Genomic DNA, 19,083 nt, shown 5'->3' on the forward strand with positions numbered 1-19,083 from the left:
GATGGATGGTTATAAAAATATCTTGAATAAGAAAAATGTGTTCATTCTCAAGAATTATACCTGTCTACTCAATGGCTCCCTTACAAAACTGATAAGCAAAAGTGTCTTTCAGTGAATGCCTGAAAAAAAAAACCAAAACTTTTTCTATCATATCCTCACAGTGTATAAAGTTTCCCTTAATCATAGACATAATCAGGACTTTAACACCCAAGCCATTTCTACTCATCCAATTTATGTATAAAGAAAGACTTTCTGACTTCCTAAGTTCCAACAACACGAGGAACTTGATCCAGGCCTTACAATTATTTATTTGGTGAAAGAAGCACAAATGTTATTTATATGTATATATTTATATATATGCTACACAAAATTAATAATACCACAGTATAACAACAACAATAACATTTGAGGAAAGACATAGGAGATAATAGATACATAGCAAAATAGGAACATGCATTAGGATGATGACTTATAAAGAATAAAGCAGGTACATGGACATCTTTGAAAAGGTAACATGAGTGATTCAGCAGCTTTCTACAGCCCAGTAATGGTTATCAGACAGTGATGCAAAAGGTGCAGAGTAGGAAACATGCAATTAGTTTTACATAGATTTTTCTCACGCTGTGTTAATGCACCTCACATTAGCTCTGCCTCTTGTTTGACACTAGAATGGATGAAAGTCATAACATTTGAATTCAGATTGGCTGTAGTGGACATTTAAAGTAGTGGACATTAACAAGGTTGTCCTTTTTTTTACACTGATGAATGTAAGCACCCAGATTCAGGAAGTGAATCCCACACTGCCCTGGAAATTCACTTCCACTGTGGTATACTGTTCTGTCATCCTTTAGCTGTCTGACCAAGGGCTGTTTTCTCATTGAAACAGCCCCATGTCTATGGAAATTAAAGACCAAAGCTAGCAAATCATTCTACATTGTTTGTTGTGGTCAATCTAGAAGTGCTTGTTTGTATTTAATAAGCAATTTGAGTTTCTCTGTCATATAAACCCACTGTTTTTTTTTTGTTTTGTTTTGTTTTGTTTTGTTTTTTTTTTGAGAAAAGTATGGTAGGAGAAACCCACAGGCAGAAATCAAGCCAAGCAACAGTGAAGAACTCTGTGCAGAACAAGAAATGATCAGAAATGAAGGAGAAAATGTTAATTGAAAACTATTATTTTTGTATCTGTCCATACAGAACTTGTATCAGATTCTTTCAAAATGTTAATTACTGTTTTCTTATCTAGACAATACACTCTAAAAAATCTTTATAACAATTAATTACTTACTTTCTGGATACTTGTATCCTCAGTAATGTACCTGAGCCTCAGATCAGAGCTTTCTCTCAACAGTTTTATAGTCATAGCATGCCTATTAAGGAGACCTTGTATTTCCAAGCAATCACCTTAGAAGCTTCACTATAAGAAAAGAATGTGCAAGAAGACTTGGTAAGATTAGTGTGCACAAGCAATGCCATGCATTAGGTATGCAGCAGAAGAAACTAAACTTGCATGTAAAGTGTGAGACAAACTGTAACAATGCAAATCCCTTCTCTGTTCACCATGCTTGGATACCCTTTGCAGGTCTCATTGAGAACCATGTACATTGCAGATCTTGAAATTCCATTGGTATGACCTGAGTTTTATGTGAAATGGCAGTGTACAGCTGTGACTGCATAGGAGGCTAAATTACTGATAGTGGATTCTCTGTCCAAAACTTTTTCCCCACTATAATAAAAAGGGATTTTTCTTAAACATCACTCATGCAATTTCTTTTAAGATTCTGGAACACTTAATATTCAAGTAAATAACAAGAAATTAAAGAGCAGAATCTGTTACTTACCTTTCTGCCTTCCACACACTGCTGGAGCTCGGGCTTATCAAGCACAGAGTATTGGCAGCCATGGGGCTGCCACATTATTTCTCTCCAGTCACAGGTTCTGTTGTCAGAGCAGCTGAGGCAAGGGACAATCCACTGCCCTGGAAAACAGCAATGGTTTATTAGCATCTCCTCTGTATTTTTTTGAGGAGTGCTACTGTGGAGCAAATAAGGCATTCTCAAGCATTTTGTGACAGCAGTTTTCCATATATTAAAGAGACTCTTTCCTTCTCTGCATTCCTTTTGCTCTCTCTGAAAGAACTGTGAATGCTCAAATTTGACAGTAGCTTGTGGGTTCATTTCTCAGTTCAAATTGCTTTTCTTGCATCAGTTTCTCTTTTCCCAGCAGAAGGGATAAAATAAAGTCGAAGGGGTTAAAGAGGCAGAATGGGAAAAGGAAAATATTTACAGTTCTGAAACATCTAAAGGCAAGATTTGTTCTTATCTATCAAGATTAACTCTCACTTATCAGACCTTGCTAAAGAGGAGGACAGACTCTTTAGCAGCGTCTGTGATAGGACAAGAGGAAATGATTTCAAACCATATGGGAGATTTAGATTGGATATTAAAAAAAATTTTTTTACAATAAGTGTGGTGAGACATTTGAACAGGTTCCCCAGACAGGTAATGGAAGCCCCATCTTTGGACACAGTCAGAGTCAGGCTGGACTATGCTCTGAGCAAGCAGATCTAGCTGTGGATGTCCCTGTTCATTGCAGGGGAGTTGTACTAGAGAACCTTTAAGGATCCCTTCCAACTGAACGATTCTGTGATTCAATTCTATGATTATACAGTTCTTTTCTAAAAAGTTGAGTATTGATCAAAGCCTCTGGATAGAAAAGTAAAGCAAGAGAGAGGATGGCTTTCCCTCATCGATACTCATTTCTTTATTTTTTGAGAATTCAGAAAACCATACACATGCATTTCAGATGGTTGAAGTTAGATGAGTAAACTACATGACTGACCTCCATTTTCAAACATTACTTTGCAGTTAAGGAGTGCATAGTGGGATTGTCACAAGTCAGTGAGTTTCAAGCATCTGTTTTGAAAGACTGAATGATTTACTTAGTTTGGGTCTCTAAAGCTGTTTAATTCCAAAATCCAACAGGAAGTCAGAGGGACTTAGCTTCTGAATGAAGATAGAAAACTTGAGTTGCCTTTATATTCACTTCCACTTCTTTTTCCAGTCCATACAATTGTAATGTCCTGACAAAAGCTCTCAGTGTCCATGTAGCTATGACAGCAAAACCCGCTTTTGCCTTATTGAAAAAAAACAACTCATGCCTCCAGATTCTTCTGTCAAAGCTATCAAGCCTTCTTAGCACGCTTTGGTTTCTCCTTGCAGCCCAGCAAATGTCTCCAGCAGCAAACCAAAGCAGGCCTGCAGTCATTCCTACTGGACAGCAGCACCAGCCTGGTGGGCTTCTCAGTGTTTGTTATACAGCTGCTACACAAGAAGCTTCAGTGCAACACAAGGCCACTGTTTATCAGCACTTATCAGGCCAGGACAGAGCGGGAGGCTGAGAGAACCAGGCCTGCAGAATAACAGAGGCCCTGAGCTGTCAGCTGCTACCTCAGGAGCAAGGCCATCTCCATGAGTCACCCCATGCTCCAACTGCTGGAAAGTCCTAAGCAAATGTTTTGGTAAGTAGCAGATAAAAGAGCCCTCTTAAATGAAACTATCAAGAATTGTCTGCATGGGAACCTGCACTGACACAGGGCAGCCTGCACTTCTGAGGGCAGAAAGTATCCCAGAGTGCTATGGCTGCACAACTGTGGCTGCTGCTGAGCCTGTCCTGCAGCCACTTCTGTCTGTGCAGAACACACCCACGGCCAGCTGTACCTGCAGGTGACACGGTGCACATGATGGCAGGCTGGAACTAAATGAAAGCCTGAACACTGCCATTATCACACATCAGCAGACCTAACCGAGTTCCCGCAGGCAGCTATGGGCATGTGGCCCACTGAAGCATGGTATGAAGAAAGGCAGGAGGGACAGCTCTGGACCATGGTGCAAAAGCACAGAGGTAGAGCTGCTCAGAGCTCCTCACACAGTGCAGTTTTCAGTTTGTGTTCCTTCTGTACTAATCACTAAGCTGTTGGTCCTTAAGGACAACATTCCGCACATTTGTCAACCAAGGACTGCTTGAAGTTCAACACTGATTAGGATAAAAAAGTAGTTAGTTCCAAACAGGTAACATTTCTGGGAGATGACCTGACAGTTGGTCTCTGGGCAAGATCTTATGCCGTTTGTGCCTAGGGATTTGAAGTGAATCTTTACCCAAAGCTACAAAGTGATGACCCAAGTTCTAGAGCAAGGCATGATTTTCACATGCACTCATATGAACAGAACGAGAAGCACCATGTCTCAGCACAGTAGAAAGTGCCATGTAAACTCCTTGTATCACTTTATTATCACTTTATACTTCCTGAGTAAAAGATTAGGGACAGAATGAATGGTTGGTTTGAGGTCTGGAATCAGAGACTACCACTGCTTTCCAGTTCTTCAAAAATGACCTAAAAGTGGCAGTGGTTTATACTTAAAAAAATGTATGAAAACTGGCAGTTTTTCCTAATGTAATTTTTCTTTTAAACCAATTTCATAAACGTTCTGGCAGTGGTTACAGCTGAGATCCCACATTTTATGGAACTTTCTGCTTAACTTTGTATACATTTACGAGCTGATCTGGTTTTAGGTAATAAACTAGAAAAGTAGAACTATATAAAATGAATATTAAGGAACTGAAACATATGAAAAATAAAAGTTTAAGCTTTGGCAACTGAAAGTGATAATGTACCTTTTGAAAAGATTATTTATCTTATGTTCAGTAATTAAGTATAGTAAGAAAAAATGAGATATTTTTGGTATATGATGAAGACAAGTGGCAAAAAAATAGACAACAATGGCATATGATGGCAAACTGTTTATAGGAAGCACTGTCATTTTGTGCTAGCATATGCAGTTGCTACACTTACATAGATTTTTAATATTATGTAAATATATGTACTTTAAATCGAATTGTAACAAAATTTTCCCTATTGCAACTTCACAAGAGCTAGTTACTGCATTCCTAACCTTCACAAATGAAATTTTATAAAAAAATAAATCTCATACATAAAAATAGAAAACAAGTAACAGTAAAAATTGCAACAAATCAATATTAGCTTGGAAGATAAGATGATTTTCTATTCAGACTCTAAGGTGGTTTGTTTCTGTTAGGTAGCAGTACACAAGGTAGCTTTCAACATAACTTCAATTACTCTGATTTATGCTGCTTCAGCCAAGAGTCAGCACTGGTTCTATTGGGCAAAAGCAAGTTCACCTACAATTCACTGAAGGAGGGTAAGAGAAAGCTGCTATTAGGTTAACTTTATTGTATGGCAAATACAAAGTTTTATGAAAGCCTGTAATAGGTTTCTAGAGAAAGAGTGAAAGTAAACGTGCTTTTGGGCTCATTAAAGAGGCTTATCAATTGCATATGTAAACATCTTGCTCAGGATATGAGATTAAACATTGCTAGTACTCCCATTAGATGCTCTCCTAACTTGGTATGAAAACAAATATGATTTTTAAAAATTATTCAGGGCTATTTACCTCATACTTAAAAAGCCAGCAAATGCTAGCCTAAAGTCAAGAAGTTTTAACTAAGAAAAGCTGAATTTTATTGTTTGTTTCTTTGTTTGTTTTTTTCCTTCTGGACAAGGCTTTCAGCCTCTTCTATTTTTGCTCATCCTTTCCCACTGCCATACCCACAAAGACACAGATTTTACTTTCAAGATCAAAACCAAATAATTACCCATAGAAAAACAACAACAACAAACTGAAAAATCAAATTTAAATTTGAAGGTTTAGCTAAAGTGAAACTAAAAATAGCTTGTTGATTTATGACTAGTTCACTTTTACATTTGGGATCTAGTTGAAATCCTAAGACATTTTAAAGATGCTTTCTCTAGGAATAGGTTATAGAAACATTCTTTTGCCTTGCAGTTGTATCATGGCAATCCCCACAAGCTGGAGGATGTAAGGATAGAGTACAGCCCTGCCAAAAAGGACCTGAGGGTACTGGTGGATGGCAAGCTGAACATGAACCAGCAATGTGCCCTCACAGCCCAGAAAGCCATCTGGATCCAGGACTGCATCAAAAGAAGTGTGGGCAGCAGGGTGAGGGAGGTGATCCTGCCCCTCTACTCCGGGCTAGTGAGACCTCATCTGAGATGTGGAGTCCTCTACAGGAGAGACCTGTTGGAGCATGTCCAGAGGAGGGACAAAAAAAGGACTCAGTGGATGGAACACCTACCAAGACAGGCTGAGAGAGCTGGGACTGTTCAGCCTGGAGAAGAGACGGCTCCAGGGAGACCTGGGAGTGGCCTTTCAATATCTAAATGGAGGCTGTAAGAAAGAAGGCAACAGACTCTTTAGCAGAGTCTGTTGTGATAGGACAAAGGGAAATGATTTCAAACTAAAAGAGGGAAATTTTAGGTTGGATATAAGGAAAAAAAAGGTTTTTTTACAATAACAAGGGTGAAGCACTGGAACAAGTTGCCCAGAGAGGCGGTGGATACCCAGACCCTGGAGACACTCGAGGTCAGGCTGGACGGGGCTCTGAGCACTCTGATATAACTGTGGATGTCCCTGTTCACTGCAGGGGAGTTGCACTAAATATCTTTAAGGGTCCTTTCCAACTCAAACAATTCTATGATTCTACAAATCTATGATTCTGTGTTCTATGAGAATGTTTGCTGTCAGGACTGGGATATTGCTTAGTTATAAATTGAGTTGTTTTGCACAAAAAGCCCTACTTTCCAGTTCCAGTTTGGATTTGTGAAATGAATTAAAACTTTACAGTCACTTCTTCCTGGAAACTATACATCCCCAGTTCTAGGCTCATCAGACATCTCCTGGCAATTTTTCATTTTACAAGCCAACATGATTCCTCTCTTTTTTAAAGACTTGTCCTTTGAGACTACATTTCCTGAAGTCGTTTCCATTTTTAATGCTATGCTATTAGCACTGTCTTTAAATATATTTTATATTCAGCTCCATTTAGCTAGACAAGGTATTCAAAAGACGCACATTATATATCACAAAAACAGGCTGTCTGCCCCCAAAGGACTCTTCTTTTGATTTGATTTGGGCTTTCTAGTCAGGATTTTTACATCCTAATATAGTAATATAGGCGGTGCCGTGTTTATGACTCATAACTTGCTGTGTGATTAGAATACGCTGCCAGGTACAGTGACGTCTCCTTTGTGTCTTCCCTTCATTTAACATTGAAAAAAATAATTTATTTCCCTATTTTTTCATGTAATCTGATGCATTCAGGCACTTCATGCATTCCTGTTACTGTGCAATGAGTGTTCATTGAGTTCATGCTAGTTCACTGCTGTGAGAAGATGCTCTCATCTATGAGAAGAAAAAAAATACATTCGTGTGGTAGAAATACAGGAGTTTGGGTTTATTTTTCATTTGTCTAATAAAGAATTGAACAAATTCTTTGTTTAATCCAAAAGAATTGTCAAATACAAAAGCAACTCAAAGTGGGCACAGAACTGCATACTCCAATAGTCCTGTGGATTTCTCTTATTTGTTAAAGCACACTTGCATAAGTCTTCATGCATCTGTGAGCTAACAATGAATACCTGTCTGCCATTCTGCTCTGATGTGGGTTCTCACTAATCCAGAGGGATACTTCAATCATATTGGTTGTTGAATAATTATTGTTTTAACAAAAGGCATTTCAGCTGTGTGATTTGTCCATCTTGATATTTAAGGTATTGATACATGTAAAAGCCCACTTCAAAATTGTTATTTTTTTGTTTTCAGTATACATTCAGTAGAAATATAAAAATAAAGTGGGTCCAAATGTTGCATTCTTTGTCAAGAAGTTGTTTTTTTCTTCTTTTTAATTAGGCATTTCCTTTCATCTAGAATAAAACCCTGTTTAATTTATCTTGGTTCTGATGGAAATAGTTCAATGCATTTCACAGGCTACCTGACAATAACACAAACAGTGGTCAATTGCTGATAACAAATATTTCATCAAAATAAAAATTGTCACAAACTAATTAATCTCATTCTAAAAATCCATATTAGTTACAAGTGATTAGTTGTAACTGTTGTGTGTAGTTTGGTGCATGTGCAAAGAGAGTAAGAAACATCTCTTTCTACATCTGTCTTGGTGAAGAGCATGAGATGAGAAGACTAAGCACAAACCTTTCGCATCTCCAGCTTCACAGGTCTTCAGTGCAGTCTGTGAAATTGCAGACAGGTACTCATGAGACAGAGGCTGCAAGCCACAGGACTCCTCTGGGTGAATTTGAGAGCCACAGTCCTGCATAAAAATGAAGAGTGAAAATGACAGCGCTGCAACAAACCACATGGCTTTGAAATCCTCTGTAATGACATGTAAGGAACAGCAGTATTTGGGGTTTGCACTGCAGTTCTTTCACATTTAGCTCTCTAATGTATTCCTTAACACAAAATTTAAAATACTTTTTGCATTCAAACAATGGTTTAGTAATAATCTCAATCCACAATCAGTGTACAAGACATTACATTTGCTAAAGATAAAAGAAAAAGTACATTCAATTAATGTCATTTTGTTTCTATTTATCAAGCAATCTCTACTTATTTGCTGATGGAGATTTTGTACGCATATTTGCAGTCATATTTCTCATATTCCTCTGTTGAAATGTCTCAAAGTCATTTGAGGAGATACAGGTGCATTAGGAAAGAAAAATTCAGAAAAAGAGACGTGGGCTTGTTGAACTTCATGAGGTTGGCATGGGCCCGCCTCTCCAGCCTGTCCAGGTCACTCTGGATCCCTTCCTTCTAGTGTGTCAACTGCATCACTCAGCTTGGTTTCATCTGCAGACTTGCTGAGGGTGCACTCAATCCTACCATCCATGTCACCTATGAAGATGTTAAACAGCACCATTCCCAGCACTGATCCCTGAGGAATGCCATTCATCAGCAGTCTCTACTGGGACACTGAGCCATATCAGTTCGAGTTGGAGTTCAGTAAGACACAGAATTAACATAGAAATATTTTATCTATTATTGGCTTTTAGAAAGCTGGAATATGATTCTAATCTATTCCATTCAAACTGAAACTATTCTATTCATACTGAAGGTGCCAGCAGCTCCCAAAAATTTCAAAGGAAATATTTAAGAGAATAGTGGTTTCTGACCAAAAAATTTAGCATATGTGAGTTCTTAAATTTTAAATATTATATCAATGTTGTGCCTTACAAGCAACAACCTTCAAGCATTCACGGATGATATAAATAACATTGCAGCATTTGTAACACTGGGCAGCTCTTCTAGTAACTTTAGACAGCTGCAGTATGTATGGCTGCACAAATTGCCAATTACAGCTGTCCTTTATTGTTTCTGAAGAGAAATAACACTGATATTTTTGATGTTTACTTTAGGACAAAATGAATCATATCCTAACAATGCCTTCCCCTCTTGACTGTAAAAAGAGTTTAGAATCCACAGGCATATATCTAGTTATTTCAGGTGAATCTCACTTCAAATTACTTTGTAAAGATACTCTTCCTCCATATTGCTTTGCCCAGTTTTTAAATACTGTATGAAAAATGAAGACATGCCCCTTTCTGACTGAGACTGAATATTAATAATGTTAACGTTCAATATTCCAAGACTTGCTTTGTAAAGGAATTTCATATGCTTACTACTTCTAATTATTTACAGAACATACAAACTATACAAATGGAAAAACACTTTCAGTGGAATATATTCATACCATATATTCATTTCAAGAAACAGCATTCTTGAAACTGAAAATAAGAATAAAATTCAATTTCTTCAAAACAAGAAAACTGATTTAACTGTTCTTTTTCTCCATTGAAATATGATGATTGCTATTTTTCTTTTCTAAACTGATGTTAAAATGGATTAGACACCTGCCGCATACTATCATTCTCTGTTTCTGAGAGATGCTAGATCTGGGATGCTGTTTCTTCATTGGACCAATGGGCAAATAATAGTTATGTCCTAATATTGGTGAAATTTTGTGATATAATCAGTGCCCCTTATATTGTTGGAGATATGAATATATGGTGGATTTTAGTAAATACAAGTGTGCATTAATTATTTAATTAAAAAGTAAGCAAAATAGTTGCCTCATATGTAATACAAATTCATTTGATTCCCTGGTTGAAAAAAAAAAAAATAAAAAAAAAATCCTTCTATTGACTTTAAAGGGCTTCTGCCATCTCTATGTATAAAATGTCAGAAGAACAGCAAAATATCTGTGGGTTCTATTATGTAATTGCCATGTTTTATGCTCTGTAATAATGCTCTATAACTAAAGAAAGCTGTTATGACAAAATGAATGGCACAGTGTCTTCTAGTTTCAAACTGTGAGCTTGTCTTGGAGCCTCTGGGTCTGGACAACCTGGACAGGTATTTGACAGTGTTACTTTAACTAACCTTAACACCAGAAAGCTCCTACTTTGCAGTAAAACAATTTGCACAGTGCTTCACAAGAAAGCTCCAAATTCCTGAATGAGCTGCTATTGCTCTCAACGCAGTGTCATAAAATAATTTAACAGGGATTTTCTTGTTCATACCTCTGCTAAGGGTATGTGTTTAAGCAATCAAAAATTGACTTTAGTTGCATTCCTTGGGAGATATCTTTAACAGAAGGTTCATGTGGCTTGTTTATTAATAAATAGTAAAAATTAATTTGCAAGCCACATTTTGTCCCTGATTTAAAACACACAAATTTACTTTGTGTGTTTTCAAATCACACAAGTCATGAGTTCTAAAGGACTGTGCTTGTGCTTAATATGTAATTCTAGGATCATTGAGAGACTGTGAACCCCTGAAAAAGCATTATTTGTTTCAGCTTCAGTTTTGTAGGATACCAATCCCTTATCATCACTGACATGCTAAATTTAGTGGGCAAAACTAATCCGTGGCAGCCACAGATCCAGTGCAGATGCACCACTGTACAGTGCATTAGGGGCTTTGCTGACAGCTTTCAGATTTTTTTAAGTTTTCTTGAGATGCTGTGGTGACATGACATCCTTCTTGCCTTGCCCAAAGATGAAACATCTTGTGATCTAATGTTTACAATCACTCAGGGCAAAGACGAGAGCCAGACACATAAACTTAGATGATAGTTCTTGCTATATCAGTTCTCCCTTCTCGCAAAAAGGTCCTAAAATGTCTGGACTAGAAGAAAACTTCCCCTCAGCTAGAATTCATTCTTCATGGGACTGTTTTGGTGTTTTATAGTAAACTTCCATTTTTACAGAAAATTTGCTGGAAACTAACAAATAAAAGAAGAATAAAACCTTCTAATGTACATCTAGAAACCTTTCAGTCAATATCAGTTGATACATAGGGAGCATTTCTGACGTCCATCTGCTGTGTGAAGAGAACTGTTTCTCTCCAGAGCACACTATAATGAATGATTCTTCATAATGGGTATTTGCCTTTATAAAGAAATCACAGAGATTTTTGAGCCTAGTACGCTAAAGTTTTCTCAAATAATTTTATTGGAGCTGTCAGTGAACGTTATTTCATTGATTTATAATTTAATAAGTCTTGAACAAAAAGTCTGATTTTACAAAAATTTTGTTTAGCTCAGCATCCAATAATTGAAATATATATCTATATACACATATATGTGAGAGAGAGAACCATAGCACTGTAAAGATGATCCATAGTCATGCAATTAATATCATGGAATGAATGTCTTATTTAAATACTGCAGTAGCTGCAATTATGCTTTAGATTAAGATATTGATGTTCAGTACTAATAGATTTTTACTTGCTGTTGTGCCTTTTTAGCACCTCCATTCTAATGAAGGAATAATTTCTCTGCAATCACTGTAATTGCCTACATATGAACACTTAAGTTCCTCCTAACTGGAAGGATTTGAAAGAAGAAAAGATAAGAAGCCCATAACTTTTCCAAGACAAATTATTCTTCTGTGTTCTTTTTAATTGTCAGTGCCCCAGCAGAGTGGCAGTGCACCATATAAAGAAAAGGAAGTATATTTTAATGTTTTCAGCTGATATTACAAGACAGTTCTGCCTTTTATAAGAGGAAGGTACATTTTTCAGAACCTTTCTGGAATAACCCATGCAAAGCTGTTGCTAAAACTATCACTTTCTCTGAAAGTAGACATGTTAATGAATTAAATGCTTTGGAAACCCTCACCCAGGGAGGGGAGAACCCTCACCCTCACCTCTGTGTAGGCTCCATTCCCAGCTTTTTCAGCATTCTTTCTGCATTTATGTTAAAACTCTTAGCAATCCATGGGAACAGTGGGCTCAGCACTTTGAAAAACTGCTCAGCTTTGCTTTGCTTAGGTACTCATGTCTGAGATTGCACCCACCCAACAAAATGAAGACCACATCTACTAGTAATAGCCAATACAGAATAAGCATATCAGTATCTTTTTAAAGTAAAAAAATAAAATAAAATAAATGAATAATAATAATAATAATAAAGCTCATAGGAATTCGTTTTAGCATTGCATACAAACAACACATAGCCAAAATCCTGCGTCCCTTTAGTACTCTAAGCCCACTTGTCTGGGAGCTAGTGGATGAGCTAAATGTCACTCACTAGTTTTTGGCAAAGAAGGGAGATTTTCCAGTCACTGTGCTTTGTCTCTGAAGCCTTTGGTCAGCACTGCCCATCAGCACTGCAGCCCAGCCTTGGCCTATGGTGCTGCTGGGGCTGCCTCATTGCTTTTGACTCTGTTTACATTTGAGACATGACAGAACAAAGCTTGCTGTGAAAGAGATAATTTTAAGTGCTTTTCTGCTGGCCTTTGTAGACTTGCTGACTTCACTTTATTTGATCTGGTTCTATTTAAACTGATCCAGTTCCTCATGGAACACTTTCATCTCTCCTCTTAGTCCATCTTTTTCTACAACTTTACACACAGCTAAAACTACAAGTGATTAAAAATGATGCTATGGAAAGAATTCTAATAAAATTAGTCAAAGGGTGAGCTCATGAAACAGTGAAATTGTATCTTATTGCTAGGGAATAAATTGTGAGCAGATGGATTAGTTCCACTCTAACGACTTTATTAATATGGCAGTAACAAATGAAGGAACAGTTGGCATGTTGACTTCTATTCAGCTGTCTCCCTCTGTCCGGCTGCATTATTCAGTGATAAATGAACCCCCAAAGATTCATAGATTTGGGCAGGTTCAGATAAGCGCCCAATATTAACTTCATTAAACTGAAACTCCTATGTGCACATAAAAAAGGTCTAGAACACTGGCATGGAGGGAAGCAATCTTCTGAGAAGTTTTAGTTCACTTTCAGCTAGAAAACAATGACTGTTACTTTCCATCAAGCATTAATGCATATATGAAGACAGTGCCTACATCAAAAGGAACAGAGAGATGAGGGCTAATGGGATGAACTCATGGGGCAGCAGATTCATGTACTGCAGCTATATTTTGAAGGAAAGAAATTGCTGCCACTGTGTTTGTTGAGGAACCTAATGTGTTCCATCTGCAAAAAAGGCATAATATTTGCCCATTGGCCCCAGAGGCACTGTCATGAAAAACACATTAAAAGACTATGAGGTGTTCAGTTCTGCAGGGATCTTGGGAGAGGTCACTGTAGATAAGAGGTTTGGGCACTCACAGGGTTGGAACATGCAGTGCACAGACATCAGTAGGGGACTGGGAATGATATAAAAAGCTGAGAAACTTGCCATATTGTCAAGGCATGTTGGAGACATCAGAGAAGAATTTGAAAAGCGGACAAAGCACAGCCATAAGTCTAAATTGCTTTCAAGTTCTTACCAGTGCTATTCACATTGTGGCTATTATTACATTGTCTGAAGAATACAAGTATACCATACATTACAGGATTTTTCTCTTAATCACAAACTTTTGCTCAGGAAGTTATGGGGGGGGGGGGGAACAATATAACATGCTTTAATCAGTGATGGAAGAATATTTTTAACATTTGCCAAAGAGCTTTTGAAAACCCCAGTAGGTCCCCATCTACAAAGACAATTGCTTCAAAGTAAATGAAGATTGTATGGACAAATACAAGTCATCGTGACACTGGAGCAGATGCAAAGTGGCTTCCTCTGCACTCAGAAGGCTAACCTCAGAGGAAGCTAAGGAACAGTTCTGAAAACTGAACACTTAGTTAAGAGAAAATATTGCAAGTTTCATACCCCTGTTTTATTATCCCTTCGTGTGTGTAGAATAGAAAAGAATCTTTTCAGTGATGTCAGTTAGGTTATCTGCCCTCTTGCTTTAAAATAGTCCAAGTTCTGCATCTGCGGGTCTTAGAAAAAAATATTCACGAAGTCTTCAAAGCTTTTCTCTTAATTGAGCACATTTATGAATTATGATTCTGAACAGTTCAGAGGTGCAGCAGAATTTGTTGAAGTAAGACAGGTGAATGTGAAATTCAAATTTCCTAAGAATAAAATACTGTAAGCATAAGTTCTGGAAAACGTTTTTAACTGTGCCAAAAGACAACTACTTTTTTTTCTCCAATATTTAAAGATAACAACTGCTGTTAATTTTTTCAGCTACGCTTTCTTAGCAAGTGTGCTTTTTTCTAATGCAACTAAATGATATTTTTCTTTAGCAAGAACAGTCACGATCACTAGCTTGTATGCTTTATCAACTAAAAACACAAAGCAAGAAGAAAAAACAAGGAATGAAAAGAATGTAGTGCTCCTTCCTCCCTCAAAATGAAGATAAAAGAGGAACAGCAGATAAAGAGAGGCATTTTGCTATTTTAGGTTCTACAGGATTTTTATTCTAAAGAGTGAGACAGTGGTTTCGATCTGAACATTTCAGGAGCTGCGTCAGTTTTGGATTCCCATTTAGTCTTCCTCTTTTCCCTCTCTTTTCCCAGTGTAAGCTCAGAATGTGAACTGATTCAAATTTTGCCAAGTCCCAAATCTGCACATGGAGAATAGTTTGAGAAAACCATGTGCTTTGACACTTTGAGAAGTAAATATTATGTGATAACCAAGGGAATTGCTAGGTATTTATGGTTTTCTCTCAATAAAATGCCAATGATCCCCTGATGCTTTTCTATGGTAATTAGGTACAAAATCTGCTATATTGTTAGCTGGAAAATCCCACAGTCCTGTGCCTATTTTTAAGGAGAATTTTGCTATACCTTTCCATGCTAAAGGTGTACAGCATTCATATTTCACTTAGTAAAGAAATGTTTAGATATTATGTACAAGAAGCTGTTGGTCTCTAGTCCCATCTCATAGATTTTAGTTAGAGCAGAACCTTTATATCATAGCCATGACAAACACAAGAACTCAGATTCAACAGTCATCACTACATTCATAAATTATGACAAGATGCAAGTTAAAAAGCACTTTTGTTCATTGCTGAATTCTGAAACCAAATTACTCTGACAGAAATAGCAATACATGTTAGCTAAGGATTCCGTCTAGTGAGTTATGTCTGCTAAAGCTACTATTAAAGTGCATTCTTACAGTAAGCAAGACTTAAAAATTTGAATTCACTGTTTCAGGAAATAGCATATTGAAAATACTTCTTTTTCACTTTTAGCACAAAATCCCATAGATCTTGCAAGAGCATCTATTGACTTTGTTTAGAGCATATTGTGGGGCATCCTGGAAGCAGAAACTGGGTCCGGGTCATAACTCTGCCTCTTATTTTCTGTATCAGCTCGAGCACGTGACTTGGAGCTCCGACAGTGCCCACATCTGGAATGTATCTTCTCAAAACCCTCACTCAGCTGACACCGGTCTCCAAAGTGCATACATTTCTTCAGCTGGGCATAGGCAAAATCAGCCATAGCTCTACAGAGCTATGCTACTCAACTCCTTTAAATTTAAGACTTCAAAAATCCCTTTGCTGATGGTGCTTATCTGATAGGTATTCTCAGGACATGTCACCAGAACTGTGCCTTGCACGAAGCATTAATTTCCTTTCATATTACAGGTAGAACAGTGCCCTGTGACATAGGAAGCGTAGAGTCCCTCTCTTAACTGATTTGCTGGAGATATTTCCATTCCATCTCTCAATGCCTTCCTACACTCCGTGGACTGTAGGCTGCTCTGGGCAGTGCAGTCTCTCAGGCTCTCCCAAAGAAGCTGTTTGCATTTGCTTTGTACACATAATTAAATACCGAATTGTAAAAGAGTCTTGAAACAAATCCACTCACAGACTAGATGTGTGTAAAGAATACGGTGAAACTGGATGGCAGGACCAACCAAGCCCTGTGTTATCTTTAGCTGAAAAAGGACCAGCTGAAGTGGGCACTCAAATCCCTGAGAGAGCACGGCGCAGTTTGAAGTGCAGGAAAGACTCTCCTGTGTCCAAAAGTGGACGTATAACTCCCAGAGAAAGGCATACTTAAGATACATTCCTTTCCATATTATTTTCTGCTGGGCAGTACATCTGAATCCATAACCACTGTGCTCTCTCTTGTAGATCTTATTTTTACAGGCCTAAGTGTTCTATTTCAAAACTAAGAAACAATTGTATCCAGACATACTCATTGTTGTTGTTTTCCCTTTCAGTTGTATCATTTGTTGTACTAAAACATATTAAACATTTCTCTACAAGTTTTCCTTCACTAATGCTCCCTATACAACACATTAAGGAACCTAGCTACACCACAAAGGCATCTTATGATTCACTTGCCTTCAGTATGTTTAAATCTCTCTCATCCCAACAGATTCCCCCTGGTTCTCCTGGAACATTCCCTGGACATGAAAAAAGTGTGTCATAGTTTCAGCCATATATTCATTACAAATAGAAAGCTGGTGACTACCAAACAGGATGCAAAACTTCTGCATGTCCAGTGCAACAGCAGAACTGATTACTGTACCTTGAAATACACACCAGAACCATGCATGGTCTGGGGAACACGGAGGAAGCCACTAACAGGCTCAGAAACACCAAGGGAAAGACTTCTGAAACTTTTCCCAGACAGTGCCAAAAACCTTGTGAGTTCCTGCCTTTCATGTAAAGACAAAGTCGGCATATGTGTGGAGGCTTCACTCTAATGGGAAGCACACTTGTATCTGGGAGGCAACGGGAGGTATTTCCCCTGCATGCTTACAGCCTGTGCTGATGCACATGTTTGAACAGCCCAAGCACATGGCCAGCTCAGTGCAGCCATGTGCTTTGATGTTGGCTGTCTTTTCTGGTAACACAGAGAGCACAGAGACCCAGCAACCATTCAGGTGAAGTCCCAAGAGCAGAATGTTCTCCTCTTCAAAAAGCAGTGTCCACAGTGAAAGGACCAATGGATGCTCTCCAGAAACTGGTACTAATGTGTGTGGAGTTGGTTAGTCTACCTGCTTAATATCCATTTTGTGCTGAAAAATACCACCAAGGTATAGAGACAGCTAAGAGTGCCATGGGTCCAGACGTGAACTTAGTGGCATTCATTTGGTGGAAGGCCACCTGAAAGGTGCCAAGGAACAAAGGGGAAAGTGAAGCTGAGGTGCACTTATTGTAATGCCCCTATCCCTGGCAGTGTGATCCTTACCACCTTATGCTTTCCTAGCAGCTCAGCCAGAGGTAAGTCATAGTGGCTGGCAGCCCTGCAAACAGCAGCTTGACTGTTCTGTATTTGGCTCAGGTTTTAAAAAAATATTTGAGAAAGCACACACCTTTCACAGAGTCTATATTAAAAAAGCTGGCCAACTATCAGATCCTTTTCTTACTAAGGCATTAAACTGTTTAGGTGAGTCCAGCAACAGGTGCAAAGATCTTGAGTGGGTACATTTTCCAAAGGAACATTTCTGTGAATCGTTCTGTGACAAATAAATATATTAAAATCTATTACTGATGTGACTTTAGAGCCTTGTTGCATTAAGAAAGAAAGATGACGGCTGAAACTGTGTAAATGACACTAGAGGAAATCTCTGTGCACATATGTAGGATGCATGAACAGTTCTTAGGCAGGTCTCTATTCTACACTATATATAACTCAAAATTAAACTATTTATATTGAAAAAGTGCTCTATAAGCCTACAGTAATTCAGAATGGAAAACTGTTACTTTTACTCTGAATATATGAAAGAATGATAGAATGTATAGATTTAAGAAGTGTGTCATCCCCCCCCCCCCCCCCCTTTTTTTTTCCTAGGGTTAAAAGCTTCTGTAAAAACACAACACTATAAAGGAAATCTAACAGTCATCTTCATTCAAGACTAAAATTTCTTGGACAATGCACACAGTAAAGTCTGTATCAAAACTGAACAGGTAAATGTATTTACAGGCAGTATCTGGTTATCATTTTTACTTCCCTTTTACTCCACTTGGTCAGAAAAGAATGAAGTAGGGAAAGACTGATTTGCCTTTGAAAATCAATTCATGTTTCATAGAAAAGAACCTTTGAGTTAGAATATTTTCATTGCTGTCTAATAGCTATGTCCTACACTAAATTTGACATATCCCCAGATACTCATTTAACATGCACAGCTGGGAGACAGGAGTAAGACAGGCAAGTCTGTTTTCTTGGAACACCTACAAATCTGGCCATGTAGTAATTTATTTTCTAAACTACAATGGGATCAAAATTGACCCTAATTAATTCACAGAGCACTTGCTGCTATAATCACAGAAGTGAATTTCATGGATTTTTATTAATTGTGATCTTTTCAAAAGATACTGATTAAAGGTTTGCCTTCTGGTGCACAGCAGACTGAAAGTGCAGCCTCCTTAAGGCCTGATTGGCTTACTGAGCAGCAGACTGCATGCAGGTAGCTTTCACACATGGACAGAAACAGATTGCATGCAGTTAGTGCCAAACAAGCAGACTGAAGTTAGAATGCGCCCTGCAGCAGCCTGCTCACAGCAATTCACTTCTGCATTTCTTCCTTTTCATTCAAAGTAATCAAGCAGCCAGTAGTTGAACAAGGTCCTTCTTCACAAAAAACTACTAATTACTTCTGAAAACTGAAAGGTACTTGTGGCAATGTTTATTCTACTGCACAAGGCATGGGAGGGATGCTGAGCTGCAGCTTTGCTTTGCTGGGTATGGAGATCACATTACCACAGTAACAGAACATGGTAAAAATAGAAAAGAAAAAAAAAACAGTCAAAATTTAAGGCTCACTCAACATGATATTAAGGCAGTTAATTGCAGTTTGTTAATCACCTAATTTCCCCTGGTGTACACAGACAGTTCCTGTAGCAATTCACTCTTCCCAGCAGACAGATATCTCATAGA

General features: G+C 38.0%; 1 protein-coding gene across 3 annotated transcripts in view; it reads right to left on the reverse strand.

Annotated features, from left to right (window-relative positions):
- CPED1 (cadherin like and PC-esterase domain containing 1) overlaps positions 1 to 19,083 on the reverse strand; it is a 140,396-nt gene that overhangs the window by 15,889 nt on the left and 105,424 nt on the right. For 2 of the 3 annotated variants that reach the window (XM_048959060.1, XM_048959054.1), the window contains 2 exons: positions 8,088 to 8,205; positions 1,839 to 1,975 (listed from right to left, as the gene is read on the reverse strand). In XM_048959060.1, the coding sequence (XP_048815017.1) occupies positions 1,839 to 1,975; positions 8,088 to 8,205 (255 nt within the window). Of the gene's footprint in view, positions 1 to 1,285; positions 1,415 to 1,838; positions 1,976 to 8,087; positions 8,206 to 19,083 lie in introns of all 3 variants that reach the window. The other variant, XR_007379582.1, reaches the window with a different exon arrangement.

This window comes from Lagopus muta, chromosome 1 (genome assembly GCF_023343835.1).
Source record: "Lagopus muta isolate bLagMut1 chromosome 1, bLagMut1 primary, whole genome shotgun sequence".
NCBI classification, from domain to species: Eukaryota; Metazoa; Chordata; class Aves; order Galliformes; family Phasianidae; genus Lagopus; species Lagopus muta.